The 27,340-nt window shown below is 55.1% G+C and overlaps 1 protein-coding gene across 8 annotated transcripts in view; it reads right to left on the bottom strand.

The window, feature by feature from the left end:
- The window catches only part of Rbfox3 (RNA binding fox-1 homolog 3), a 425,230-nt gene that overhangs the window by 10,315 nt on the left and 387,575 nt on the right, over positions 1 to 27,340 (bottom strand). For 6 of the 8 annotated variants that reach the window (XM_021176021.2, XM_029484005.1, XM_021176025.2 and 3 more), the window contains 5 exons: positions 13,795 to 14,049; positions 5,936 to 6,073; positions 3,968 to 4,021; positions 3,087 to 3,179; positions 1,821 to 1,881 (listed from right to left, as the gene is read on the bottom strand). In XM_021176021.2, the coding sequence (XP_021031680.1) occupies positions 1,821 to 1,881; positions 3,087 to 3,179; positions 3,968 to 4,021; positions 5,936 to 6,073; positions 13,795 to 14,016 (568 nt within the window). In that variant the 5' untranslated portion in view covers positions 14,017 to 14,049. The remainder of the gene's footprint in view (positions 1 to 1,820; positions 1,882 to 3,086; positions 3,180 to 3,967; positions 4,022 to 5,935; positions 6,074 to 13,794; positions 14,050 to 27,340) is intronic. The other 2 variants (XM_029484009.1, XM_029484010.1) reach the window with 1 other exon arrangement.

The raw sequence follows: 27,340 nt of genomic DNA on the forward strand, positions 1-27,340 counted from the left end.
GGGCAAGGCTGTGGGCAAGGCTGTGGGGCAAGGCTGTGGGCAAGGCTGTGGGGCAAGGCTGTGGGCAAGGCTGTGGGCAAGGCTGTGGGGCAAGGCTGTGGGGCAAGGCTGTGGGGCAAGGCTGTGGGCAAGGCTGTGGGCAAGGCTGTGGGCAAGGTTGTGGGCAAGGCTGTGGGGTACTTTCTTGATTAATGATTAGCATGGAAGGTCCCCGCCCACTGGGAGTGGTCCTACCCCAGGCAGGAGGTAGTCCTGCATGGTATGAGAAGCAGGCTGAGTAAGCCAGGTTGAGCAGGCCAGTAAGCAGTCTTCCTTCCTCACCTCTGCTTCAGTCCCTGCCTCCAGGTTCCTGCTTGGGTTTCTGCCTTGACCTCCCACAGTGACAGACTGTGATCAGCCAAATAAACCCTTTCATCCTTAAGTTGCTCTTGGTCAAAGGTATTTATCACAGCAACGGAAAACCCAACTAATACACCCTATCACCTGATCCCTGTCTGACCGCGCACAGGTTCTCTCCACTGTTCTGCCTCACGGACTCTCAGCACTAGAGACTCACCCAGCTCTGCATACAGCCCATCTCTGAGGATAAGGGCAGCTGGGATATGGTTCATCCTCCCTCCATGCAGTGGTGGGTCATTGTGTTGTCTACGGATGGCACAACTCTCCCACTACAGAAATTGCTTCCCAGTAGGCTCTAAGAGCTAGACATAGTCCCCGTACATAGTCACTACCCTCAGGGAAGACTTGCTTATCCTTGGCAGAGCAGACCCTCACTAGAGACTTTCTAGCAGTCACCATGGAGACAGCCATCAGCATTGGCAGACTCAGGCTGCCTGCAGCCAGCAGGTGTGCGTACTCACAACCATATAGTTCACTCACAGCGATCCCATCCCCGAGTGACCCCAGCCCTGAGCGACCCCAGCCCCGAGATGCCCTGACAGACGGCACTTGTTATTACCCAGCCCTCAGCAGTGCTGGGTTGAATCCAGGGTCTCAAGTAGCCAAGGCTAGCCTTTTTTTTTTTTTTTTTTTTTTTTGGGGGGTTTTCGAGACAGGGTTTCTCTGTGTATCCCTGGCTGTTCTGGAACTCACTCTGTAGACCAGGCTGGNTCTGGAACTCACTCTGTAGACCAGGCTGGCCTTGAACTCAGAAATCCGCCTGCCTCTGCCTCCCAAGTGCTGGGATTAAAGGCATGTGCCACCACTGCCCGGCTCAAGGCTAGCCTTAAACCACGATCTTCTCTTTCTATTTTGCAAGTGCTGGGTTTATAGGTGTGTACCCCCCACACCACCAGTTTATGTGATGCTGGGGGCTGGAGCCCGGGGCTCTGTGCGTGCCAGGCAAATACTCTACCAACTAAGCCTAATCCCCTGATATTTCTGGTTTTGGATGAGAACACTGGGGTTCAGAGGGATCTGGAAGTTTGACTGAGGTCTCTGGCCCCTCGTTGCCTGTCCTGTGTACGTATTGTGGAATGAGGACAGCACACCAGACCACAGAGCTCTCTCCCCGCGACTCTAGTCTCCCAGGAACTCTCCACCACACCTGTTGCCTGTCTTTATGGCCGCTGAGAGCTGCGGACATTTGGAAGAGCTCAGGGGCTCTGACTGGAGACACCAGATATTATGTGGGTGGTGAGGGTGACCCCAGGTGCCCGTCTCAGCTGGCCACTCCTCTCTGACAGGACAGAACTGGGAAAGCTGGGATACCAGGCAGGGACAACAGCTGAGCACCCAGGAAGGCTGGCCTTTTGCTGCCTCAGCTTCCACAGGCTTCTGCCCCAGCCCCTAAAGCATGCTGGGAAAGCTTGGGTTCTCACCATTGGCATATGGGTTCCCAGGCTTCTTATTGGTCATGACCCGGGCTGTGGCATTATTGACCTGTCCAGAGATAGAGAGGAAAGGTGAGCACATTGGCCTCATAGTAGGCCCTCAGCCACCCTGGCTTTACCCTTGGGGTGTGGCCTCTGGGAAGGAAGGCCACTGAGGCTCTTAAGCTGCTCCTAGCTGGGTCTAGGACCCTTGCCCACACTGGTGCTTTCCAGGAAGAAGTTCCATTTAGGAGAGCCCAACACTTCGGGGAAGCTGAGGCCCTCTGAGATAGCCCTAGGCTGGCTAGCAGGCCGGATTCCAGGATATTCTCTTCTAGGCTAAGGCCCTTCTATGTGTGTGCCAGATGGCTAATCCCACCACCATGACCAAACATCCCTTTTCCCATGGCAGGGACTCTGACCTCTCTCTGTAGCATGGAATTTAAGGATGGGGGCCATTGGGAACAAGGCGCATGAGGAAAGCATGAGAAAGACAGACCCAGGGATGGGTCCTGTTTTCCAGACATGTAAGGCCTGTTCAGGTTGCCTGGGGGGGATGGTGGGGGGGGACAATGACACAGAGGACAGACGTGGCCCATATGGAAGTGAGGGAGGCGGGAGTGGACCAGGCAGTGCCACATGCCTCTTCTACACTGTGTGAGCATGTGTGAGCCCAGAGTCCTGGGCAGGGGGCGGGGTCAGGGAATCTCAGAACCCCTCAGCTCCTGCGGTTCTAGGCCCCTCTCTAGTTGCTATCCCTTCTGCTTCAGGCATGCCTGGGGAGCCCAGTTCTGGACCCCAAAGCCACACTGAGGAATCAACAAGGAGGAAATGGGCAGAAGTGGGGTGTCTGGGCGACCCTCTCAGCTCTCTGCTCATTGCTAGCTTCACTTCTGCTTTGAGATTCCTCAAGGCTGCAGCTGAGGCCGCCTGAGAGGAGGACCCTCTTTGTCAGGGACAGGTAGGGCTGCCTATAGCCCTGGAGACCACTTGGCCTCACATGTTTTCTGGGGCCCCTTGTGTGTGTGGATAAGGACGGGGGTTGGGGGGAGGAGGAGGTCAGAGGTGGAGACCTCGGAAGGAGCCTCAAGCCACCACGGGCCAGGGTGACAGGTGCTAGGCTCAGCCAAAAGATGTAGGTGTGAGGCTGTCTTCAGGGGCAGCCCCTGTTGGGCTCTTTGTAGGGTGGGTAGCAGCCACAGGCTGGTGGGGGGCCCAAGGGCGGGGCATGCTGTCCAGGGCCTCCCCTGCTACGCCGCACACTTATCTTAGCACCTCAATTTTCCGTCCCTCTACGATCGTCCCATTCAGCTTCTCCCGGGCTCGGTCAGCATCTGAGCTAGTTTCAAAAGTTACAAACCCAAAACCCTGCGAGCAGAGGAGGACAGACAGACAGAAGACAGGATGAGAAGAGGGTAGGAGAGGTGGGGGAGGGGCGGAGGGCGGGAGAGAGAGGGTGCAAGTCAGGTGAGTGAAGGACAGCCCCCAGTGTCAGAAGTCTGTCTTGGTGCCAGCACTAGGAGATTGTACTGGGGGGCAGGGGTGGCCCCAGGCAAGGGCAGCTGGTAGCCCAGCCTGAGACCAGCCAGCACTCACCATGTGGGACACCAGGAAGACAGGCCAAAGAGATGCTAACCTGGCCAGGGGCCATGCCTGCTACTGTAACCCCACCTTGGGGTGAGAGACTGAGGCTGGGCTCCATGGGGGAACAGTCCTCCCCACCTTGGCTCCGGGAGCCCAGGGTGTGTGTGTGTGTGTGTCTTCCTGGAGAGGGGAGCAGAGCTTATCTTTGCTGGGTGCCCTCCCGGTCTACAGATTCTGCAGCTCCTCCCACAAGCCTCCTAGCTCTAAGGGTGAGTGGTTGGGTGGGCTTGGGGACCCAGGCCCGGGGCTGGGGCTGGGGGGCTCTGGGATGCAAGCAGGAGGTCCTGGCAGCTCAAAAGAGGAGAAGCAGCCTGGCAGCAACAACAGACAGCTGGGGGCGGGGGCAGAAGAGCAGGGAGTACAAGCACCCGTGTGGCTCAGGGGTCCTCGGGCGGGCGGGCGAGTGAGCGGGCGCGAAGCTCTCCAGGAAGGAAACGCACATTTCACACGTTAGCCTGGCGGGACCTACAGCCGGCGCGCTGTAATGGTGGCGGCCTCTGTGCGGCACCCACCTTGGAGCCCCGCTCGTTAAAAATGATCTCCACGTCTAAAATTTTCCCGAATTGCTGCAGAGACAGAGAAAGGATGGGGTGGAAGACAGGAGAAAGGGGTTATGACAGCGTAGCCTTACCCATTCACTCCCTAGACGCCACCAGGCTCAGGTAAAGAGGACCCAAGGGACGCCCTCCCCATCTTCCTCTGGAGGCTTTTGTCTTTCTTACGGAGCATGCGTCAAAGCACCGGGATCCCCTTGGGCCTTGGCTTTGGCCTTTGGATGGAATGCCCAAGGTATTGACGCTATCCTCAATCTGCCCTCTGCCAGGCCTTTTCCAGAATACGTGTGTGGAGAGGGGAGGTTCATGAGCCGGGGCCGGGAAATGGCAGTAGAGATGACAGATCTGGAACCTCGACTGAGAGGGACCTTCGGGCCCTTCAGAGATGGGGAGGAGGATGGAAGCTGGCAAGCGGAAGATGTTCCAGTGAAGGACCCAAGACCAGGGATAGGACTAGGTGGGCGGAGCCGGGGGGTGGATCCTGACACACTGGCTCCTGGGATCCAGTACTGTTTGCCCCCTTGTTGTGGAAAAGGCTTGTGTGTTGGCTCCCCGGCTTCCTGCTAGCACAGGATGCTCTGCCAGTCAGAATACATTGTTCTGGCTCTGGCCAGTCCCTTCCAGCCCTCCCGCTAGCCTGTAGTCTCCATGATTATTCTTGTCTCCTTCAGTGGTCCGTGAGACCATGAACCTATGACCCATATCTCCAAACAATACCAGCAACGTCCTTAGCCCGCAGCCTCCCGGGCCAGCAACTGATGAGGGCTCCTCTTACCTTATACATTCCTGAGACAGGGCTGGCTATAGGGCCCTTGTCTGCAGGTTCTGAGAGGAGGGGAACCCTTTACCTCGTTCTAGAACCCAGAAACTTGACACTTGGGCTCTGTTAGGACTCTGTGAGTTAAGAGCAGGGTGAGATCTAAGCCAGTGATTACCTATAGTGTCAGCCACAAGGTGAGCGCCCAGGCCAGTGGTTACCATAGTATCAGCCGCTTAACTTAAGGCACCCAGGCTCAGAGAGGCTCAGAGTCCTTCGAATCAAGAAGGCATGATAACCTCATCACCTGAGGGTTCACTGACCCAGTGAAACCCACCCCAAGATTGGGAGCACAATTCTAGGGTCACACAGGGCTACTCAGAGGCACCCTGAATATCCCAGCGGTATAAGAAAGACTAAGCAGAGGGTGGAGACTTCCTCAGGGTCTGGGCTGCCTGTTGTATGGTAGAGAGGGAGCCAGCCAGTGCTAGGCAGAGCGTGGGGAGTAGAGGCAAGGATAGAGACAGAGCAGAGCAGAGGCAGGCTACGTGGTTCTCTGTAGCCCGAGCAGGGGCTCAGGGAGCTGTACTATATTTCCCGACCCCCAGCCTTCTTCTCCGTGGCAGCCCCACCTCCCATGGACACCAGAACTTGAACTTGACTTGGTGCTCAGGTCTGAAGCAAGACACCAGGGTAGCCTGTAGTGGGGTTGCCCTGACTGGGACCCAGTCGTGCAAAATCTAGGGCAGCACCCAGGGCACCTGGGAAGGGGACCACTGACTGCTTGGTTCCAGTCAATTGTATTTGCAAGGTACCTCTCCCTTGGGGAGCCAGGACATCAGCCTGGAAGAGGGGAGTCTTGTCAGACACACAGGTGAGGCTGAGGCTGGGCTGTTCCTCTAGGTACTTTCTGCTGGGAAGCAAAGATCTGCCTCTAGGTAGACTGTGGGAGCCCAGGGGGACTCTGTGGCTTCTTGGGAACAGGCATCAGGGGACTAGTATGCAGATTTCTGTCAGAGGATCAGGTGATCACTTGAATCTTAAGAGGCAGACCTCGCCAACCCCCTACTCTCAGCTTGGGTACCCACTTTGTGCTCTGTTAAGGAATCATGGCTGGAGGTTCCCTGAGGAGACTCTCTGCAATGCTGGGGTGGGGTGCGCACACTCACCCCGAACATTTGCCGCAGGTCGGGGTCCCTGAACCGGAAGGGGATGTTGGAGACATGTAGTCGTTTGGGCTGCTGCTTCTCCGTGGGGTCGGAAGGGTGGAGCTGCTGGCTGTCTGTCTGTGCGGCTTCATCTGCCTGCTGTGGAAAGAAGACTAGTTGTAAGGTAGTCCTGCAGACTATGGGCTCACCCACTCTCTGCACATGGTGTGGGCTCGCCCACTCCCCATAGACTGTGTGGGTGCACTCATGCCCTCCACCCTAGCTTTTCTCACTGTGGGCCAGCGACCCCCAGTGAAATGAAAGCTGGGTACACAATTCTCAAGGTTCCTATGGTAACCCAAGGCTCTACCTTCAAGTCTTTACTGTCCTGATAAACCCCTCTCTCCCACCAGAGCAGGTCAAGTCGTCCTTGGCCAGGTCTGCTATGAGCTCCCTCGGCATAAATCTCTCCACTGAGTTCCACCCTCAGGGCCTCTTAGCCCCAAACCACTGTTGCTCTCCAAGAAGTTCTGGGGTCGAGTGCCTTCTGGCGTCACAACTGGCTCCCTGGTTATAGCTGTCTGCGAGGTGTAGCTATCTCAGGCCATGGCCTCCCAAGGCTCCTTCTTACGCTGGCCAGTCTGTGTCACTCAGGACCCCCAGAGGATTGCTCTAATTATTAGGGCGAGTCTCACCTAGACTGTCCTCATTGAGACTTGCTAATTGTCCTCACTGGCTGGCAGGCAGCTTGAAAGGACTCAGTTCAAGCCTACCTCCCTGTAGGTCCTGTACAAGGACTGGGGGCCCAGAGGCAGCATGTGTAAACGCTCAGCCTGTGTAAATGTTCTCAGTGAGGTTTGCCTTCAGTGTGGCTCACCCTCAGCTGCATCCCCAGCAGCAAAGGCAGACGGACTAGCATGTCCTCTGCACTGGCCAGTCCTGCCCAGACCAGTCTATCTCTCCTCCACTCATCCCTAAAGCCTTAGCACCCAGGACAGGCGCTCCGAGGTGGTACACACAGGGGTTGGATGCTCCACCTCCCACCCTGGGGTTCCTTCTCTCTCTGTTGCTCCAGTTCTTCCAGAGGCCAACACCAGGCCAAGAACGCACCCTCTAGTGGCTGTCTTCCAATCCCAATGCCCCACAGCCCCTCAGGTATTAGGGAGCAGCTCCCAGACACATCCATGAGTATCTGAGTCTTCCTGGGAGTCGAGGCAGAGGCATCCCTGAGCAGCACAGAGGTCAGTGTTGGTGGCTGTGGCCTAAGGCGCAGAGGTAGCTGCTGGGCACTTGATGGGAGAGACACAGAGGTCCCTTCCCGTGGGCTTCCAGGAAACACCGGTGTTCTCGGGCTATTTCAGTAGATGATATTCCAGGAGTGATGATGGGTATGGGTGCCCTGGAGGCAGAATAGTCAGGAGGTCTGTGCCCAAGCCTGGGTCTGTGCAGTGGCTGAAAAAGATGGAGCCCAAATGGACAGTCTCTGCCAGAGCACACTGTGGCTGAGTAGCAAGGGGTGAGCCTTTGGGTTTCAGTTGGAGCGGTTTGCTGGCTCTCCCTGTCTCTTGTGAGTCCCTTACATTCTAGTGTTCAGCCATGAGGCCTCTGATCTGGCTTCTGGCAGAAAGTACCGTAGTGACCAGAACAGAAGGCTCGGAAGACGGTTCCCTGAGACCAGGTGGCAGCAGCAGTGGGCTTGGGAGACATGTAGAGCTGCAGAGTTTACGTCCAAATGTCCTCTAGAGGTAACTCGGCTGAGAGGTTACTACATGGCACAGCTGTGGACATGGGACTCCTTTGCTCTCTCCCACTCATGTGGACAGCCCCATGATCTGTGTCATCAGATCAGCTACCTGTGTCTGAACAGTTTTGGTAAATACGTGTTGTCTGAGCCCTCTGTGTAGAGCTGTAGGTATGACCTGGCCTCCCTAAGTGCTCCTGAGAGGCAGTGGATGGCCAGAAGCCTCAGGCTTGTTAAGCCATTATTTAAGAACACCACCCAGACGCCCTATGAGGATAGCTGGGCTTGGGCAGGAAGACATAGGTAGTAGAAATACCCACAGTGGGCAGGAGTGGTCTGTTTTGCACCAGGCTCACCCCTGTGGGGGAACACAGGGCAACAGGCTGTCTTTGCAGGAGCTGACTGGCTCTCCAAGGGTGCACCGGGGCAATTGGAGGAGCTCTGTCTTACAGCGCCACGGCTGTCCTCTTTGCTTTATTGTAGAAAGAGAATGTCAGCTAGACTCTGGAAGGGATGGCTGTGCCCCTGGACAAAGGCAGAACATCCCAAGCGGCCTGTGATTATTGAGGCCCACAGCAGGTGTAGGTCCCTCCTTCCCCGTGGGAATCCACATAGCAGGCAGCTGCAGGTGTCTCTCTACTAATTAAGTCATCTTCATCTTGGATTGGAGGAATGCAGCCTGGCTGGTGGTCTGCAATGTTGACTTCTGACCAGCAGAGGGAACCAATGAGCACTGCCAGGTGGCCACTCTAGCTCAGGGATTCCTAAGAAAGCTGGCCAGAGAGGGGGCCCGCAAGACCATACTACTGAAGCTGAGGTGTCAGAGGAGCGTCTTCGTTTCCCCCACACTGCTCAGCAGTGTACGGAAGCATAAACGGGCTTGGAACCTATAAAATTGTAAGATGTGCTGAGAAACCCCTTAGCGTAATTGCATACCTCTGGCCCCCAGCAGGGCAACTTCTTTCTACCATTTACCACAGTGGTGCTGGTGGCCTGGCTGACCCTTCCATCTGGGAAGAGGATCTGTGCCCGGCCCCACCCAGGTCTTTGCTTTCGGTTCTCAGATGTGCACCCAAGGAACTAAAGGGAACTGCAACCCTATAGGTGGAACAACAATATGAACTAACCAGTACCCCGGAGCTCTTGTCTCTAGCTGCATATGTATCAAAAGATGGCCTAGTCGGCCATCACTGGAAAGAGAGGCCCATAGGACTTGCAAACTTTATATGCCCCAGTATAGGGGAACGCCAGGGCCAAAAAGGGGGAGTGGGTGGGTAGGGGAGTGGGGGGTGGGTGGGTATGGGGGACTTTTGGGATAGCATTGGAAATGTAAATGAGGAAAATACCTAAAAAAAGAAAAAAAAAAAAAAGAAACAGCCACCAGGACCCCTGACATCTTCCAGGATGCTTGTGGTTTTTAGTGTCTCGTCTGTATCATGGTCTGGTCATCACAGACCCTTCCCTCCCCCACCTTTACACATTCGGGGCTGGGTGCCAGCACCTGGGGGCTAAGGCAGCGTTGAGAAGTCTGACTCCCTTTGCCTGGGCCTGCCAAGCTCCGCACAGAGGAGGGTAAATCACCCGGGTAGGATAGGCAGAGGCATTCTAGGTGGACCGTGGGCAGCAGAAAACCCCGGCTACCCCGTTACCAGTCCAGAGGCAAGCTTGACTGATCTTGGCATCTAAACTGGCTGTTGGATTTTACTCTCTCTGTTCCTCTGCTCCCTTGAGTACAGAGTGAAGCCACTCCGGTGGACAGCCAGTGGGCTTGTGGGAAGGGGCTCTCTGCCTGTGGCCCTGAGGGGTCTTTTTTCTTTGAGTGTCTTTCAGAACCCCAGGCTCTGTGCTTCCACTGGATGTTGGTGACACACCACGCCTCTGCCAGCTGGTCACACAGCAGCTGACTAACTGTATTGTCCTATCCCCCATAAGCTGGTGAGCCATTGCACTGAGGACTGACCGTGGCTGGGTTCATCTTCTCTTTCCTTCTCATGCCTACTTTGTTCTACCTTTGGGCAGCCAAGGAGCAAGGAACCCAAGGCTTTAGTTAGTGATGGAAGAAAGAACTCACTTTACGCCCCTCCGCATGACCACACCTCCTGCCTGCCCCTCACACCTCCTCCATGGCACTTTCTGTGTGTGTAGATGTTGGAGGATATTTGAACACGTTGTGGACCCCACGACTATGAAATGGAAAAACCTTGTTGTGGTGTAGCTCAGTCCTCCCAATACAATTTTAATCCAAGAGCTAAATAAAGTCAACCCTAGATCAAGAGAGGGAACAAGCAGCCAGCTGACAGGGCAGGATATTGTGTTGAAGGTATTTAAGACGGCGTGGAGAAGGAGGAGGACTTTTTCCTTCTGGGACATCGGTGAAGTAGGAAGGTTGGCTGGTTGTGTGCTCTGCTTCTCTACCTAGGGTTGATTTTATTGAGCTCTTGGTGTATGCTAGGACAGAGCCACACCATGACAAGGTTTTTCCAGTTCACAGTCTTGGGGTTCACAATAGGTTTAGATATCCTGCAAAGCATTCGTCTCTCCAAGAGCTTCCTTCTGTGTAAGGCCTGGGTGTGAGCCCGCTGGGCTTTCAGTGTTGGCACCCACGTGACCTTGAGTGAAGGAATGAGTGCTTGAGGGTGTGTCTCCTCTCTGTATGCTGCAGCGCTTTCTAGCCCTATTGGTGATGGCACGCACCACCCTGTATTGCCTTCAGCAGGTGGCCCTGGACGGTAAGAGATGTGAGACTCTGAACCCATGTAGGGAAGCTACTGGATCTCCAGACTTCCTTCCAGGATCACAGATGGGGGTGGCTCTTTCAGAAGGGACCTCCAGAATGTGGGATACAGAGGAGGTCCCCTGTGTGACAACAAGGAGTGGTCCCCCATGGCTGAAAGTCACTGGGGTTGGCTAAGGAACAAACGGCTGAAATAAGTCTAAAGACCATTCCGAGGACCCCGGTGGTCAAGACTTCTGGAAGTAACAGGTGGTTGGTGGACTGGGTCCCTCAGGGTCGGACATCTCTCTATTGCTCAATTTTTAGGCATTGTGTCTGGGCAGTGGGCTGTCAGAAGAGTCCTGAGCTGTCAGGAACAGAGATCCATCAATTCTGAGCTGGGGATGCTCCTACTGAGCAGGGACACCTGCTGGATACAGCAGGCCACATAGAGACCCTGTCCCAAAAATAAATAAAACCCCCTGAGCTAAGGCCTGGGAATATGTCTCTAAAGGAATAGGGGACAAGAGGATGCCAGGCTGGTATGCCAACTCCTGGGCCACCTGCTCCCTCCTGTGCATCCACCTCAGGCCAAGGATAACACAGACCTCCTGTCTTGGGCAGGATCAGCCTTTTAGAGCTGACTTAGTGGCTGCTCTCAGTGAGGTCTGAGCATGGATCAGTGCTGCACATCAGCAGGAGGAGATTTCTCAGGGCAGAGTGGCCCTTGTGGTGTCTGTGTCCGTGGGATGGTGGGGAGGAGAGCAGGGAGACACCACAGCACTTGGTACCATTTCCTGGGAAATCAAGGAAGGTTCTGAGCCAGGTGGGAGAAGCTGGTCTAGACTCTCTAGACACAATTACCCGTTATCCTGGTACCCCTCAATCCTAGTCTCAGGCTGCTTAGGGAAAGGCCCAGAGAAGGCCAGAGTGAGTGGAAAGAGTTCTCTGAATATCTACAACGATAGGCAGGGGACATCTGACCTGACTGGCTGGTGCTGGCTTTGCTGCTGGTTAGGTAGTTCCTCTGAGAGGCAGCTTCTGTGGGGGCCAAACAGCTTCTGGAGTCTCAGACCCGGGCACACCTGCCCTCCACCGAGCTTCGTCCAAGGGGGAAAGGGAAAGCTCTACTTGGACAAGTGCTCCCACATCAGAGGTCAAGGCTGGTGTTTTTGGGGGAGGGGCAGCCCTCGGTGTCCCTAATGTTCTCTCTCCTGCTGTCTAGCACCTTCTACCTCCCCGGGTTAGACTACCACATCTGCCCTCATGGTGAGATAGACATGGCTAGAAAATCTGATAGTGAGACCCAAACTCAGGCAACAGGACGGTCTGGGCTGTGTGCTCTTCAGGGCTCTGACATTCTCTGACATAGCCATGCCCCGCGGGAGGCATTTGGATACCAAACCTCAAAACTGAGCTTGCTCCAGGGTGCTCCAGTCCTCTCCCCTGCCCTCAGCTTCCTGACATCTCTGCCTTAGGTGATTGGAACCTAAAGGACAGGGCTGGTCACACCCTCTTGGCACCGTAGAACCACCTCGGTACCTGGCACTCAGCCTGTGTTATGCAGGGCTGAGGCGTTGACTCGGAGACTGGTAGTTGTGTCTTTCTGGTAGCCCCACGGTGGCCAGAGGTTTCAGTGCTGGTTTCTTCAGTGCTGTTCAGTTATAAAGCTACCTGTCCTCTCTGTATGTCATCTGCGATAGTGATTTGCTCTTGAGCAGGTGAAGAAGTCCCATGGCTCATGAGAGAACTCCCCGACACCATTTGTTCACCAGAGGTTTGGTCCCATGAGGCTTGTCTGTTAAAGTCTCTCAGAGAAGCCCTGGGCACATAGCTATGGCTTATGTAGGGTCCATCTGGGTCACCTCTGGGATCACCTCAGTCTATCCTGAGCATGTAGAGGCTGTGGCCTTGGTGATTTAGAGCTGGACCTCCAATCGTGTAGTCCAGAGGTTGGCCATTTCAGTCTGTGTCCCACAACTGAAAGAACCCTGGTGACAGGGAGATGGGGGTCAGACGTCCTGCACTGGAGTTGGGGTTCTGCTGGCTTCTCGGCACATAGTGTTTGTGTAGGAAGGGCGAACACCGTTTGGACACGGGATAATGTCAGATGTAGGCCAGGTACAAGTGGGCAGACTCTCCGCAGACAGTTCAGGGGATGATGGGTGATGCCCTGTCCATGCAGAGGACAGCATTCAGGTCTACACAACATCTGTGGAGCCAGGCTTGAGGTGGAGGCAAAGCTAAGGGAGCACAGCTGGAGGGCCCTGGGGAGACGCCAGGGTGGTGCCACTCTGCCTGGGGAGAGCAGAGCGAGCTGGCCTCCTGCCCAGGCCCTGCCAGCCAGCAGCCGGCTGTTGGGATGGAGCCAGCAGGGATGGGTGGATGAACCCAAAGCCCCAGAGTAATGGAGGGAAAGGAAAGGCGCACAGGGAATGTGATGGGGAGAGCCAGAGGAGAGGTCCGAGCAACTGTGGCCTTGGAGGGGGCTGCAGGACGGAGCCTTGGAGGGGTGTGTGCAGGACGGAGCCCTGGAGGGGGGCTGCAGGACAGAGCCCTGGAAGGGTGTGTGTAGGACAGAGCCCTGGAGGGGAGCTGCAGGAGGGGGGCTGCAGGATGGAGCCCTGGAGGGGGATGTGCAGGACAGAGCCCTGGAGGGGGTGTGTGTAGGATAGAGCCCTGGAGGGTGTGTGTGTGCAGGATGGAGACTGGAGGGGAGTGTGCAGGATGGAGCCCTGGAGGGGAGTGTGCAGGATGGAGCCCTGGAGGGGTGTGTACAGGATGGAGCCCTGGAGGGGGTTGTGCAGGACGGAGCCCTGGGGGGGGGGGTGCAGGACGTAGCCCACCCAGGCGGCTGGCCCTGTTTCCCACTCCTTTCTCCATGAAGAAATCTGAGAAGTGCTGTGCTCAGCACTTTCACCCCGAGCTGCATTACAACCACGTAATTGAAGCTATCTGATTGGAGGGCAGCCAAGCAGGTAGATTACAAGTGATTAGAAATGATAGGACGGCTCGCAACCTGAGACAGCTCCACAGCCACCCACCGCCCACCCACGGCCCACCCTCGCTGTCTCCCGAGACCCTAGGCAGCCGGAGCTGCTGGCTCTTACATCCCCTTAGCAGGACACCAGCAGCCACTGCTACACTTTCTACCTCCCAGATGGAGTGAGTGAGGTCACTACCTGAGTCTGTGGTCCCTTCATGGCACCTGCTCTCAGAAGGGAGCCTTGGTGTCAGCTGAGGTGCACCTGATGTCTGGGGCTGGAAGCAGGTTCAGTGGAGTGAGGGTCTCTGGGGCAAATGCCCGACAAAGAGGCCAGGCTCTGTACCTAGAGGCCCTTCCTAGAAAGTTCTACCCAGCCGGCATGTAGTGGGGACACTCTGCCCCGCAGTCCTGGGCTGGCCCATGTAGGAAGGGTCTCTTACCGGCACCGTCTGGGTCCCAGCAATGGGCTGTGTGCTGGCCTCAGTGCCTGGCTGCTCAGGATGAGTCTGTGCGGGTGTGTAGAGGGTCATGCCGTGCTCGGGGGGAACAGGGGTCTGGCCGGAGTAGTCCTGGGTGGGGTGAGGCGGAGGTGGGGCATATTCAGCTGGGATTCCATTCTGAGGTGGAGGAGGGTACTGGGCAGGGGGGTAGGGCTGGGCCATCGCTTCAGGTGGAGCCGTGGCGTCCTGATTGCCCTGCAGTGGAGAGAGCAAAGCGCTGGTTAGAACCCCTGTCCCTTCCAGAGCCTTCAAGGGAGGCTGCTCTTCCACTCGAGGCTGTGTGGTTTCCACACACTACTTTCTGTGGCAGCTCCCAGGTCCTCCCTGAGAAGAGGCCCCAGATTGGAGCTGCAGGAGGGGCCAGGACGGAGGTACCGGGAGCCCCTGGTCTGAAGTGGGGGTACCTCTGGCTGTGAGCCACTTGTCAGATATGAGCACACAGCTTCAGAATTTGGTTCTCTCACCTATAGTTTAAAACCAATCATCTATGAAGACCATACAGACGTGGGCGGAACTGTAGGAGTCAACATGGACGGATCACTGGGTGTGTACCCCAATAATACACTGAAATATTGAAATATGATGTCCATTGAAAACCAGCATCCCCTGGATATGGACACCCATCCACTCAAGGAGCACCAGGTTCCCCTGCCACCAAGCCTCTTCCCCAGCCAGCCAGCCCTTCCTTCAAGGTGGTCCCAGCCTCCGTTTCCTAGTAGAAAGGGTGGCTTCAAGTTCCCCTTGACAGGTTGATCACTACAGTCAGAAGGTCTCTGAGATCTCCCAGACTCCTTTCTGCCCTCTTGAAAGTCTGCTGCCCAGAGAGGTAACGAGCACCCGTCATTGCTGATCCCTACCCCCAGCAGGTTCTCTGCAAAGCTGGTGCCTGGGTCCTCAGTGTTGTTAGCATCACCAGGGAGCCTGGGACCTGAGGTTGCAGGTCTGGCCCCGCCCCATGCTTTTTAGGTTCTTGTGAGGAGATCTCATTATAGGTGGGAATGCAGCTCAGCCAGGAGCCCTTCCTGCAAGAGAGGCTTCTGCCTTGCAGAACCAGGCTCAGGCAAAGCCGGAAAGAGAGGAGACTAGTCTATGAGGCAGTGTCCTCTCTGGGCACGCAGTGCCTTCGCTCCTAGTTGTGTGGCCACAGACGTCCATCATCTGAGAGGACAGGTAGCATCTCACACTGAAGCAGACCCCCAAGGGGACATCAGCAAGAATTCGTGTCCTCGTTAAATGACTCTGGTAAGATGAGGAAGTGGGAAGGACAGGGCCAGCCTCCTCCCACCTGTGCCCCTCCAACATGGCCGCCCCTGTGGCCTGTGGTACCAGACATTTCATTTAGTAAGACCCTACTTCGATGCAGCCACGAGGAGGCAGGGGTGGCTGCCTAACATTTTTGCCAGTTGCATTACAGTCCTCTCAGACTGGCTGTGTCCACCTCAGTCTTGGGGTAGCAGGAAAGGGTCAGTCAGTGGAGTCCTCTCAAGCATGCTCTGACCCTGTGTGCCTCAATGTCCCACCCTCAGTGACAAGAGAGCCTCTTTCCTCAGAATATGCACTGGGCCTTGTGGAGTTTCGTCTGCTCTCCCTGTAGCTGCCTTTCTGGCATCTGGGGTACACCAAGTCCAAACTGTGGCTGGGTTACCTTGGGGAGTAAGAATAGGCCTGCTTCACCAGGCTTGTGGAAGGCCGCAGCAGTCCAGATGCAAGATCTACTGGGACAGTGCTCAAAGAGCCTGGCTACCTCATGGTCGCTGCAGCAAATGTGAAGAATCTACTTGGTCTGCTACCAACCTTGTTTCCCTGATCAGTAGCCGTGGGTGTCAGCCTTGCTCTGCTCCCTAGAGCACCCAGTGCCAGCCACCCTGGAACAGACTTGCAGAGCCAATAGTCTCTGGTATCCAAGTCTTTGTCCCTCTTCCCTTCCTTTCTTCTCCATCCTCTTCTCCCCACCCCCTTCTCCTCCCGCTTAGCAAAGTTTCCTGGGCCCTTCCCTGTCTATACAGGAGCTCAAAACTGGGACAGTGTGTAAGTGCTGGACTGGTATGCCTCATGTTGTCTCCTCCTTCTCCTCTCCTCCTCCTTCTTCCTCTCTCTCTCTCTCTCTCTCTCTCTCTCTCTCTCTCTCTCTCTCTCGATGGAGATTCCCATCTATCTCATTCTCCCTACTAGGGAGGTCTAGAAGCCACATTACCCATTGTTACCAGACTCCTGGTGTTCAAAACAGGCAAGTGGCTGATGGATGGAGGTGTTGGAGGACTGGGGAGAGGTGGGTGTGGCGTGCAACATTGCACCCTAGTTAGCCAGGGAGAAGAGCAGAATAAAACAGGAGGCCCAAGGGTGTAGAGGGAGAGGGGGAGGGAGGGAGGAGCCTGTCAGCGGCCTGGCGGACGCCAGGGAGATCAATTCCCCTGTAAATATTTGATGAGAAACTTCAGTAACTGACGAGGCTACACATCTCCTCTCCCACCCGTCCTGGGTGGCTTTGGCAGTGAGTCACTTCAGCTGCTGGGATGGGCACAGCACCCCCTCAGCCTCAGTCACCACAGCCCTCCTTAGCCTGAGGTAGAAGTGTATAGCAGGGAGGTCTCACCCAGGGCTTATACAGTTGCATCCATTTATTCTGCATCACCTGGCCCAGGGTACCACAGTGACCCGCCGCAGATGCTAAGACCTTATGTTCAGAGGTGACCAGAGCCACCTGGTGGCTTAGAGGTTCAGGCAGTTATTACTGCATCTCCCAGGACCTCAACTCTGTCATTACTATCTCAAGGGTCCTTTCTCCAGGAAGGGTGGTGGCCTGCCATCTCTACCTCAGTCTGCTCAACTGGGAAGTGGGAAACAGTTGTCTCCCACTTATTTGATGAGGATGAGGCCGCAGGAATATGGCTACATTCTTACCAGAATTCCAATAGACACCCATGGCTGTATGGTTTGGTTACTTTGTAACACCCCATTGGATACTCTACTCTGGAAGTCTTCCCATGCCGGGGACATGTCCCTCTCTCTTCCCTTGGACCCCAGGATTCAGGTACAGTGTCTGCTCTCCTGGTCCACGGTCTCCCAGCCAACACTAACGCTGCTACCATGACTCCAGAATCCAACCTCTTAGGCCAACTCAGGGATCCCATTCTGTTTTGTCCTTCCTGATGTCCTGCCTTGTTCCTCCTGATTTCCTGCTTCCGTTCCAGCCCCTACAGCCTGTCCCCTGAGGAGTAAAACCCCAAGTCCTCACAGTACCCTGAGTCCCTGCTGGTGGCTTTTGCCTCCAATGCTTCTCCCATGACTTGTTTTGTTCAAATGTCCTGCTGTTCCACGCCCATCCAGCTGTTGGCTCTTCCTCCTGTGGGAGGGATGCTCTTCCCTTGGACCCCTGGGGTGCTCTCACATCCTCTGTCTGTGCTCTCACCAAGGCCTTTGTAAATCAGAGTCCCTGGCTTGCCACTCACCATTCCTGACCCACGTTCTCCTCAGTCTGCAAGCCTGCACCCAGATGTTTATTTAGAGCCACAGTCTATCTCCTACCCCATTGGATGTGACATGGTCTCAGAGGAACAGGCACATGCCTGCCTGGCTGTGCTGATCCTCAAGTATCAGAGTTCCATGTGCCAAAGTCTCCAGGGAGACTGTGACAAAGAGCTGCCAACGAGGAAAGAACAGATGTGTGTGTGAGTGGATAGAGAGGGCTGTTTGTGTAGCCGCGATCACTCACTGACTTAGCCCAGGAAATGCTCGACAGGACAGGAAGGTCTAGCTTAGGGCTCAGGTTTTGGGCAAGCTTCATTGGGAGCCCCCACTCCCACTTTGTAGCACCAGCCCAGCCCACTACCTGTGTCCCCCATGTCCCCCATGGCAGGCACCACAGCTGTCACTTTTACAGATGGATCCAAGTGCCTGAGGAGCAGACGGAGCAGGTGAGGCACAGAGCGGGGACCAGTCAGAGACCTGTTACCCACATGGTTCTGGAGACTGGCAGAAGTCGGTCAGTCCATAGGTGAAGAGGGGCAGCCTGCTGTGGTGGCCCCAACTCGTTTCAGCCAGCTGGGAGCATCTTGAATAGCTGCAGATAAGCAAGCTCACCACGCTGGCTGAAAACTGGCCATATCACAGGACTCCCATGGCTGGGGTTGTCCCAGGAGAGAGGGTGTCCCAGGAGAGGCATTTGTTAGCACATTAGGACTGGCTCCCTCAGCTCACACCACAGCACACCACAGTCTTGACCTGGGGCTTGTCGTTGGGGCAGGCAAATGATACCTCCCATGGCGTCAACCACACCTGGATTTGACGTAATTTTTAACAAAAATTTAAAAACAATTATTGTGCTGGGCGTGGTGGCTCACGCCTTTAATCCCAGCACTCGGGAGGCAGAGGCAGGCGGATTTCTGAGTTTGAGGCCAGCCTGGTCTACAAAATGAGTTCCAGGACAGCCAGGACTATACAGAGAAACCCTGTCTCGAAAAACCAAAAACCAAACCAAACCAAACCCAAACAAAAAACCCCAAAAAACAAAAAAAACCAAAAAAATAAACAAACCAAACCAAAACAAACCAATTATTGTGTGTGCATGAAGTGTATGTGAGTGTGTATGCCCATAGCATGTGTGCTGAGGGGATCTGGTTCTCTCCTCACACCTTTATGCGGATTCAGGGGTGAAACCCAGGTCATCAGGCAATTATGACAAGAGACTTTTACTCTCTGAGCCTTCTTGTTCACCCTCAATGTTTTGAAATGGTGTGGTCCCCCCAGCATTTAGAGGAGTCCTCCTTGAAGCCCCTATTACAGGGGCTGAGATGAGTCTGTGCCCTTGGTGGGGGTGTCGCTGGCCCAGAGGTATACTGTTCCAGACAGCATGGTGAGGGTTGCATGGCAGTGGTGGGGGTCTCCAGAGAACCTGTTCCAAGCCCTGACAGGAAGACTCAGGATGATTCACCGTGAACTGGCTTGAGTGTGGGAAGGAGGCAGAAGGTTGGGCTGCCACTATGAGATGCCACTCCTTGTGTTAGCCTTACCAGACACTGCCATCTTTTTTCTCTCTGTGCTCTGAAAGGTTCAGGAAGGCCAGCTTGTCCTCTGGTTCTCAGGTGGCAGAGCAGTAAGTCTGGGTGAGGTACTTTCTCCCCTGGCTCCCTCTGAGAAGCTGTCTTGGGCTGGCTCTGTCTTTGATCAAGGGCCTTGCCTCCTCTCCCAGAAGCCCCTCTCTGAGTCAGCCCCTTCCTGGTTCTAGTCATTGCCTCTTCCTCTTGCTGCTGTCCCAGGTCCTGCAGTGTCCCTGCGGTCCTTCTACTCACCAGGGAGTGGGTGGGCTACCTGCATTCTTGGGTCCCTTCAGCACACAATGGAATGAGAAGACAGCTCCTGTTCCTCTTGCTTGCTTTGAGGTGGGCGGCCCTTGTGGCTAACTGCTAATCCGGGAAGCCTGGGCACTTGCGTTTGGATGGCTGTGCCTTTGAATCTAGATCCCGAGCACTGGACCACCACCTCTGTGGCTGAATGGCCTTAACCTTTTTGTTTTGTTTTTTTGTTTTGGTCCCCAGCGATGGAATGGGACAGTGACTTGTCCCCCATAGGCCAGAGTAGGAAGGCCCTTTCACCTGCAGGCTCTGTAACTCAGGAGGCCCAGCGTCCTCAGCCTGTGTCCTGCAGTCTGCACATGGGGTGCCAGGCGAGGGAAGGTGCTCTGGGTGTAGGCTGATGGGGCGGACAGAAAGTTGGAGGTCTGACAGCGGCTGGAGCCGCTTCCTGATCAGCCTGGCCACTTGCCCTCTACAGTTCATTGCTGGCTCTCTCTGCTCCCAGGCCCTCCTGGACAATTAAGATAATTGCTCCCCGACTCCTCACCCCTGGAGGGAGGGTGCCGCCTGCCCAAGGTCTGGCGGCCATGGTGTTTGGAGGTGGTGCAAGTGGGCTCTGAGCTATTTGTCCCCACTTCAGGCAGTAGAAAGGAAGGCAGTACTGGAGAGCCACAGCCTCATCACCAAATGGCTACACAGGCCATTGTCTTGCATCACTCATGTCCCCGAGATAGGTCCCTGCTGTACGTCTGTGCCTGCATAAGCATGGAGCCTTGTAGCCGCCCGGGACTCAGTTAATCCTTAGTGGCTTGAAGGAGTAGACACTGGGGCCAGAGACTATGTGGCCAGAGAGCAAGGGAACCCCTCATTCCCAGCCCCTTCCTATCACGCTGGCTGTGAGAATGGGGTCACGTGGATCTGGAAGTTTGATGAGAGGAGGGGGTAGACCCTGTGTCGCCTAAGGGAAACTAGCATGGAATGACAAGATGTCAACTTTAAAAACACCAGAAAGAGGCCAGGGCAGAACAGCCTCACCCAGGGCAGGTGCTGCCTGCCTCATGACGGGAACAGTTGAAGAGCTGAACTGCAGGCGTCTGCTCTCAACTTCCTACCCATACCTTTGCAGAATTTAGGGTCCGAGAGGCAGGCTGGGTGCCCTTGAGGCTAGCCTCTAGTAGGTAGGTGGTCTGGGTTCTGGTGTGGAGTGACCTAGGAGATGCACAGCTGGACATGTCTGTGAGGTGCTTCCAGGGATATCTAACTGAGCATGGAAGACCCATCCTGGATATGGGTGACATCTTTTCTTAGGCTGGGGTCGTGAACTGAATGAAGAGAATGCCAGCTAAGCATCAGCGTTCATCCCTCCCTGCTTCCTGACTGCGGATGCCATGCGACCAACCGCCTCATGCTCTTACCGCCTTCCCTGATCCATGGTGGACAGAGCGTCACCACGACGGACTGTGTGCCCTCAACCGTAAGCCAGAACAAATCTTTCTAGCCTTAGGTTGATTTCTTGTCTGGCATTTTGTCAGAGTGACAGGAAAATGAACAAATACCTCTGACTTCAGCTTTCTGATCGCTACCCTGGAAGCAGGGATGACTTATCCCCAGTCCCCTGTCCCCAACACCACCCAAAAGGTGCACTCATGTGGGGCTGGGCCCACCTCTCTGGACACCAGTTGTTTCTGTACCATTGTTTCTGGCTATAGTTGAGCAAAGTAAATATTCCTTCAGTTCCCAAAGGTGACACAGCAGGAGACCCAGCCTAACCTGTCACCACCAGTGAGGAGGCTTGTCACACCACTCAGACAGCTGAAATCTTCTTCCTAGAAACTTGTGCCAGACATATGGGTTTATGGATAGGTCACCAATTTGTCCTCTGTAGGCTAACCCTCTGAGGAGCCAAAATATCCAGCCCAGCACTAACCAGCTTAGCTGGTCCTTGCACAGACCCAGAAATTTAGTATCGCCTCCTAGTGTCCAGGTGAAGAATTACAGGTAAATGGAACCTGACGGGTAGGCATCTTTTCTGGATCCTGAATCCACACATCTCCAGAATGTGGTGGTAGTGCCTACAACGGGCACTGTCTCTTGCTCTGCGCGTAGAGCCATTTCTCTTCTTGTTGCCCACCTGTATAAGGGAAGGGTCACAGATGTAGTCTTTGAGTACTCAGTGGTCCTTGTTAAGAGCAGATGTATGCCTTCAGGGACTGCTGGAGATAAGGTGACAAGGGACAAGAGGAAAACAGATGCCTAGAAAGGCCAGAATGCAGAAGGAGATGGTGGGGCAAAGCAGGAGCCAGAGAGTCTTGGAGGGTAAGGACCATTTTATCTCAGAGCCATGAACATGCTGATGTCCAGGAAGATGCCTAGCAGCCATGGGCCAGCATCCCCAGCTAACCCACGTCAGAGATCTTCCTGCTGCCACACTGTGGGGTTGACATGGCTCTGGATAAGCCATGTGATCACAGGGCTCTAGGCAGGATCAGCAAGATGGGTTGGAATACATACATGGAGGGTAGGGTAAGCCCAGCTGGCAGGGGACTTGAGTCCTCCTGTCCCAGGGTCCCAGCAAAGGATCTGAGTTCATCTGTCTACTTCTCCTCGCTGTTGCTGAGTGTTGCAGGGCTGGCATCCTTTGGAGCTGTGCCAACCAGACAGGGAGAAGGGATGTGAAGCTGCCCCCCAGACACCTGCCACACTCCCAGTCGATGTGGGACCCAGGTGCCTGGAGGGCAGCAGTGAGCTGAGACTGCTGTCACCTGGGCAAATGCTCAGCAAACATGAAGTATCCGGAGCTGCATCGCCCAACTGTGGAGCTGACCAAGAACCTCCCTTCTGGGCCAGAGGCTGGAGGAAGTGGTAGATTCCTAAACACTGGGACTTCCTGTGTGGCTCTGTGACAGCAGGGAACTCCTGCAACAGCACCCAGCATCCTTGTGGTGACTCAAGCAAGGGTTCCCTGTAGGACAGATGGGTGTGTGTGCTTTCCTGTGGATGTGGGAATGAACCTCCTTTAAATGATGGGGGAACTGCAGAGGGGCCAGCAGTGGGTGCCAGCCCCCCCCCCCAGGCCCCGTGCATCCAGAGCTCAGCTCGGCCTTCAGCTGGAGGTGTCAGCTAGAAGGCGAGGCTGACCAGGCCACAGCCTGCTCTCTCCCCTAGGTTCTTGCCTTCTGTCTCAGTTGCTTCCTCTGCACGGACACAGGTCACCTCCACGGCTCACAGTTACTTTTCTCAGCTTGTCATTCACCAGACTCAGTGGGGAAGAGGGACCCTCACCCTACAGATCACGTCCATCAGACCGCCCCGTGGGCATGTACGACATGTACGTGAGGTGTTTTCTTCTTCTCGTTTTGCATTTTCTTCATTGCTGATTGATATACAAGGACCTAGCCACTCCTGAGCAGGTAGTCCTGGACTGTACAAGAAAGCAGACGGAGGAAGCCAGGAGGGGCATGCCAGGAGGGACATTCCACTTGGCTGCTACTTCAGTTCCTGCTTCAGATTCCTGCTAAGTTCCTGCCTCGGCTTCCGCCAGTGAGAGACCATAATCTGTACGCCGAAGCAACTAGAACATGGGTCTTGACTCCGTGTTCCAAGTCTCAGGTGGCACTAAATAAGAGGAAGGTATCACCAGAGAGGAGAGGAGGCTCATGAGTTGGCAGGGGGCACCTGCCCCACCCTTCCATTCAGCTCCTCCCAGATGTCCCTTTTTAAGGTAAACAAGCCATCAGACCCTCCACAGGCCTCCTTTTTGATCTGCAGGTGGCACCCTAAGAAGTTAGGTATGCAGATGACCTGCAGGTGACCATGCCAAGGAGAAGAATGGTTAGCAGCAGCTCTGTTTAGTCCCAAGATACTGGAATTAATATTTCAGAGTACTGCAAGACTGCCATTAGGGGGCAAGAACTTTTCCCGGCCTGAGCCCCCAGAATGTTCCAGAGCCTCAGCTGTGGAAGATGGAGCTCTGGACTAGGGGACTGTGACCTTAAAGCCTTGTGCTTCCATCAGACTCAAGCACACAGTAGGTGCTCAGGCCCTGCTGGCCATGACAACGGTGGCAGCCAGGGGTTATAAACACATGGCTGCCTTTAATCACAATACAATCCTTTGACCTGGCATTTCCCATATTAGCAAAGAAACTCAGAGTAGACAGGGTTGCTTGCCCCAACACACACAGCCAATACCTGGCCAATGTAGGATTATTTATTTATTTATTTATTTTTGGTTTTTCAAGACAGGATTTCACCGTGTAGTCCTGGCTATCTTGGAACTCTGTAGACTAGGCTGGCTTTGAACTCAAGAGATCCCCCAGCCTTTGTCTCTCAGCGCTGGGATTAAAGGTGTATGCCATTTCCACCCAACTCAATCTAGGATTTTAAACCAGGCCTCCTTGACTTTGCCATCTGCCTCTACCTGCCAGGCATGGACTACTATGTAGATGAGAATAGGAGACCTCTGCCCTAGTGGCCTCAGGGTTTCTGCTAGGTGGATGTCCTGGCCCAGAATCACTACCGGGATTCTGTGTACCAGAAAGGCAGTGTTGTGCTGAGACACACTTGATGTCATTATAGTGCAGCGTCTGCCCATTTCCCTGATTCGAACGCTTTGGTAGGACTACTTCGGGCTGCCAGTCTGACGTCACTCGAGATGCAGCTGGGCACAGATACCCAATAGGAGTTTGTTCTGAGGACCCATGTACCCTATGGTAGGGACCCTGCCTCAGGGAACTTTGGTGCACCCCTTTTGCTCAGCAGGGATGCTAGGAAGCCAGGGGTGAAGTGGTAATACAGTGGGGGGCCTGGGAACAGGCGTGCAAGGGGCTCTGTGCAGGAAAAGCCCCAGGGCTGGGGCACAAATCTCCTCGAATCATGGGCTCCTTATACCTCTCCAGTCTACCCTGTCCCAACAGTCCCTTAGTGCCACATTCACTAGGGATGCTGGTGACTCACTGCCAAGTGTATTGCTCTACCCAGGGGCCACTAGGCTTTCCTGCTGGTGTCTTGCCCACTCATCTTCTCCTCAAAGGCTTCAGAGCCCTGACTCCCAGAGGACCCCTGTGCAATGAGAGTCTTCCTCTGTCCCTGGAACTGAGAGGGACTTTAGGGCTGACTGAGGTGGACCTCATAGAGGTGACTAGGCCCCAAGCCCAGAGTCACTCAGCAGATTAATTTGCCACATGCCCCAGGTTCTGCCACTTGCTGCCAGCAAGGAGTCCTGGAGGCTGGGTTCCAAGGTCCCTGCCGCCCTCACTCTGCTAGTGTTTAGTGTTCTCTCTTTCTGCTTCACAACCTCTAGGTTTCCCAGGAGGCTGCATGGCTGTCAGTGTTATGGAGGACACTGAGTGGGTGATGGGCTGAGTCACTCACTTGGTGGGTTATGGGCTGAGTACTCTCACTGGGTGGGTGATAAGCTGAGTACTGTCATTGGGTCGGTGATGGGCTGAGTACTGTCACTGAGTGTGTGATGGGCTTAGTACTCTCACTGGATGGGTAATGGGCTGAGTCACTCACTGGGTGGATGATGGGCTGAGTCACTCACTGGGTGGATGATGGGCTGAGTCACTCACTAGGTGAGTGATGGGCTGAGTACTGTCACTGGGTCAGTGATGGACTGAGTACTCTCACTGGGTGGGTGAAGTGTCTTCTAGCAAATCTGAGGCCTGTTTGTAGAGCCTGTTCACCGGGTCCCAGGGATGGCCCTGGGTTCCCACAGTGCCCACACAGTTCCCTGCAGCATGCTGAGCGCTCGCTCTGCCTTTGCCCAGGCTTGGCCCCTCTAGCCTTGCTCCCTGGTGAGGCTGGCCCTGTTGTGAGCCTTTGTGTCCTGGTTCATTTCCTTGTCTGCACTGTGACACGGACTTGAGGTCACTGCAGGGTAGGGTGTATATGCACGAGCAGAGAACCCATGGGGCAGCTTGTTCTGTGTGTGCCACCTGTTTCTATGTGCACATCATGCTAGGTGTATCGTGCATTCCATATGCACATCCCATGGCCTCAGTGCACCGTATGCCGTGTGGGCTCCGTGTGCACTGTGGGTTCCCAGGGCTGTGGTCCTTCAGGCTTGGTATATTCCTTATATATGTGTTCTGTGTGCACTGGGGTTCATGTGTGCGCCATGCTCACTGCCGATGCCACGGACTCTGTGTGTCCTGTGCATCATGGGTGAGTGTGACCTCTGGCCTCAGGGCCTTCCCATCATGCTGCACCCATCTTCACATCCACTGGGCTGTAAACCCAGAGTGTTCCTGATCATCCTGGCATTTCATGAATTGGCCGGGAAGCCACAACCTTGCCTTGGTGTTCACAGACTTGCTTTCATTCTCCGAACTGTATCTCAATCTAATTGTTTCTCTTCATAATCTCATGAATTTTGTTCTATAACTTAAGGCTATTTTCCAGAGAGAACTGGCATGCCTCATCAGGTGCCAAGGGGGTTCCAGGCATTAAGACACAGTAGGAACCACTGGCCCTGTTGGGGCCCCTTGCCCAGCTACTGACAGATGCCCAGGATGAAGGCTAGCCCCAGAAGAATCCTACCCCAGTGCTGACAGCCCCTCAGCCCAGCCTCTTTCTGCTTAGGGCTGGCACAGATCTCAGGCTGAAAAGCCCCGGGCCGAGGAAAGGATTTTCGCACGATTAGGCGGTAATTCCTTCGCAGCTCACGGCATACCAATCACGCGGAACGGAGCACCATAAATCTCCTCTCCCCCAGCCTCACTGTCTTGCCTGGGGAAATGAGCCAGGAGCCATCCCACTGATGGCTGCTGAGAAAGCGGAGTCTGGAACACACAGGGACAGGGTTTACCCTTGACTGCCAACCAAGCCAATGGGGATAAACTGTGCCCCTCCTCTGGGGCCCTGTGGAGCATGAGGCCACTGGGCTGGGTTGAGAATTGAATCCGGGGCGGGGGGATCTCAGTGGAGCAGACGGTGGGTGGACAAGTACTGTGCTTGGGGTCAGAGAGGGAACCCGGCAACCTGGGCTGGGCCCTAGCGTGATAAGTAGACACCCGTATTCCTTTCCTGCACGTTTCTCAGCAGCACTGCAGGCTTTTGGCCTACAGCTCTTTGTGCATGCATGCCCACAGGTACTGCTGCAGGAAGGGGTGCCAGGCACTGAGCAGCCTCTCTCTGGGGACAGACAAGGCTATGGCTGGCAGGAAATGGTGTCTGTGGCTGGTCTGATAGGCTACGTTGCCAGCAATGCCAGAGCTAGTGGGCACAGAATTGGGAGTGGGGAGCAGGACTGGGCTCTCTCTTCCTGTCCCCCAAGAGAGTGATTGGGGCAGTGGCTGTCCATTCATCTCTGGGAGGTACCAGATTTAATCAGTACCCACTGGCTTTCCCTCTGGAAGCTAAAAGGCTCAAGAGGGACAACAAAGGAGAAGGAAGAGGGGGAGAGCATGAGGCAACCAAGAAGGCCCAGCATTGGTGACAGAGCACTCCTGCCTCCAAGACCGAAGAGGCTCCGGGGAGGGCACGGCCCCTTCCCACACATGATGTCCTCTTCACTGCAGTGAACCAGGGCACTGGTTCCACAGGAGCCCTGTGTCCTGGTCCCACTAACTTGCCCCTGCTTCTCAAGATGGGGCTTCGCCCCAATTCACATATAGGTTCAGTGATGCTCCACACCTGGCCTGAGTCACATGGCCGCATGGCCGCATGGCAAAGTGGCCAAGGCTAGTGCCTGGGGCCCAAAGGCTATGCCACACCCACAGGTTCCTTTTCCTTCTGGGGGCTGACAGACCTACCGATGGATGAGCTAGGGCATAATATCATAACAGCCAAGGGAAGCAGAGCCCGGCCATGCCCAGAGTGGAGAGGGCCAAGGTTGGGAGGTCAGAGGAGTAAGCAGTCATATTGGAGACAGAAGGAGGTGTCCCCAAGGAGGCCCCAGCCCAGCTGTCCCCTGTACCCATACTGCAGCCCCCACAGCTCATCTTGTCCCCAGCCACACTTCAGCTCACTCAGTCAAGCATGGCTTGCTGAGGCCGGCCCTGTCACAGTGACACAGACTGCACAGATCCGCCGCCAAAGTCCCAGGCCTCCTCCAATCCTCCCCGACATTCTGGAGGCCACCCAGCGCCTCCTCTAGGAAGCCCTCCAAGCTCTCCCTCACCACTGTCTTCTCTACCTTGCTTATTTTCTTCCTTTGTTCCAGGCTTGCCAGGGAGGTACAAACAAGAGCGA

Source organism: Mus caroli, chromosome 11 (genome assembly GCF_900094665.2).
Source record: "Mus caroli chromosome 11, CAROLI_EIJ_v1.1, whole genome shotgun sequence".
NCBI lineage: Eukaryota > Metazoa > Chordata > Mammalia > Rodentia > Muridae > Mus > Mus caroli.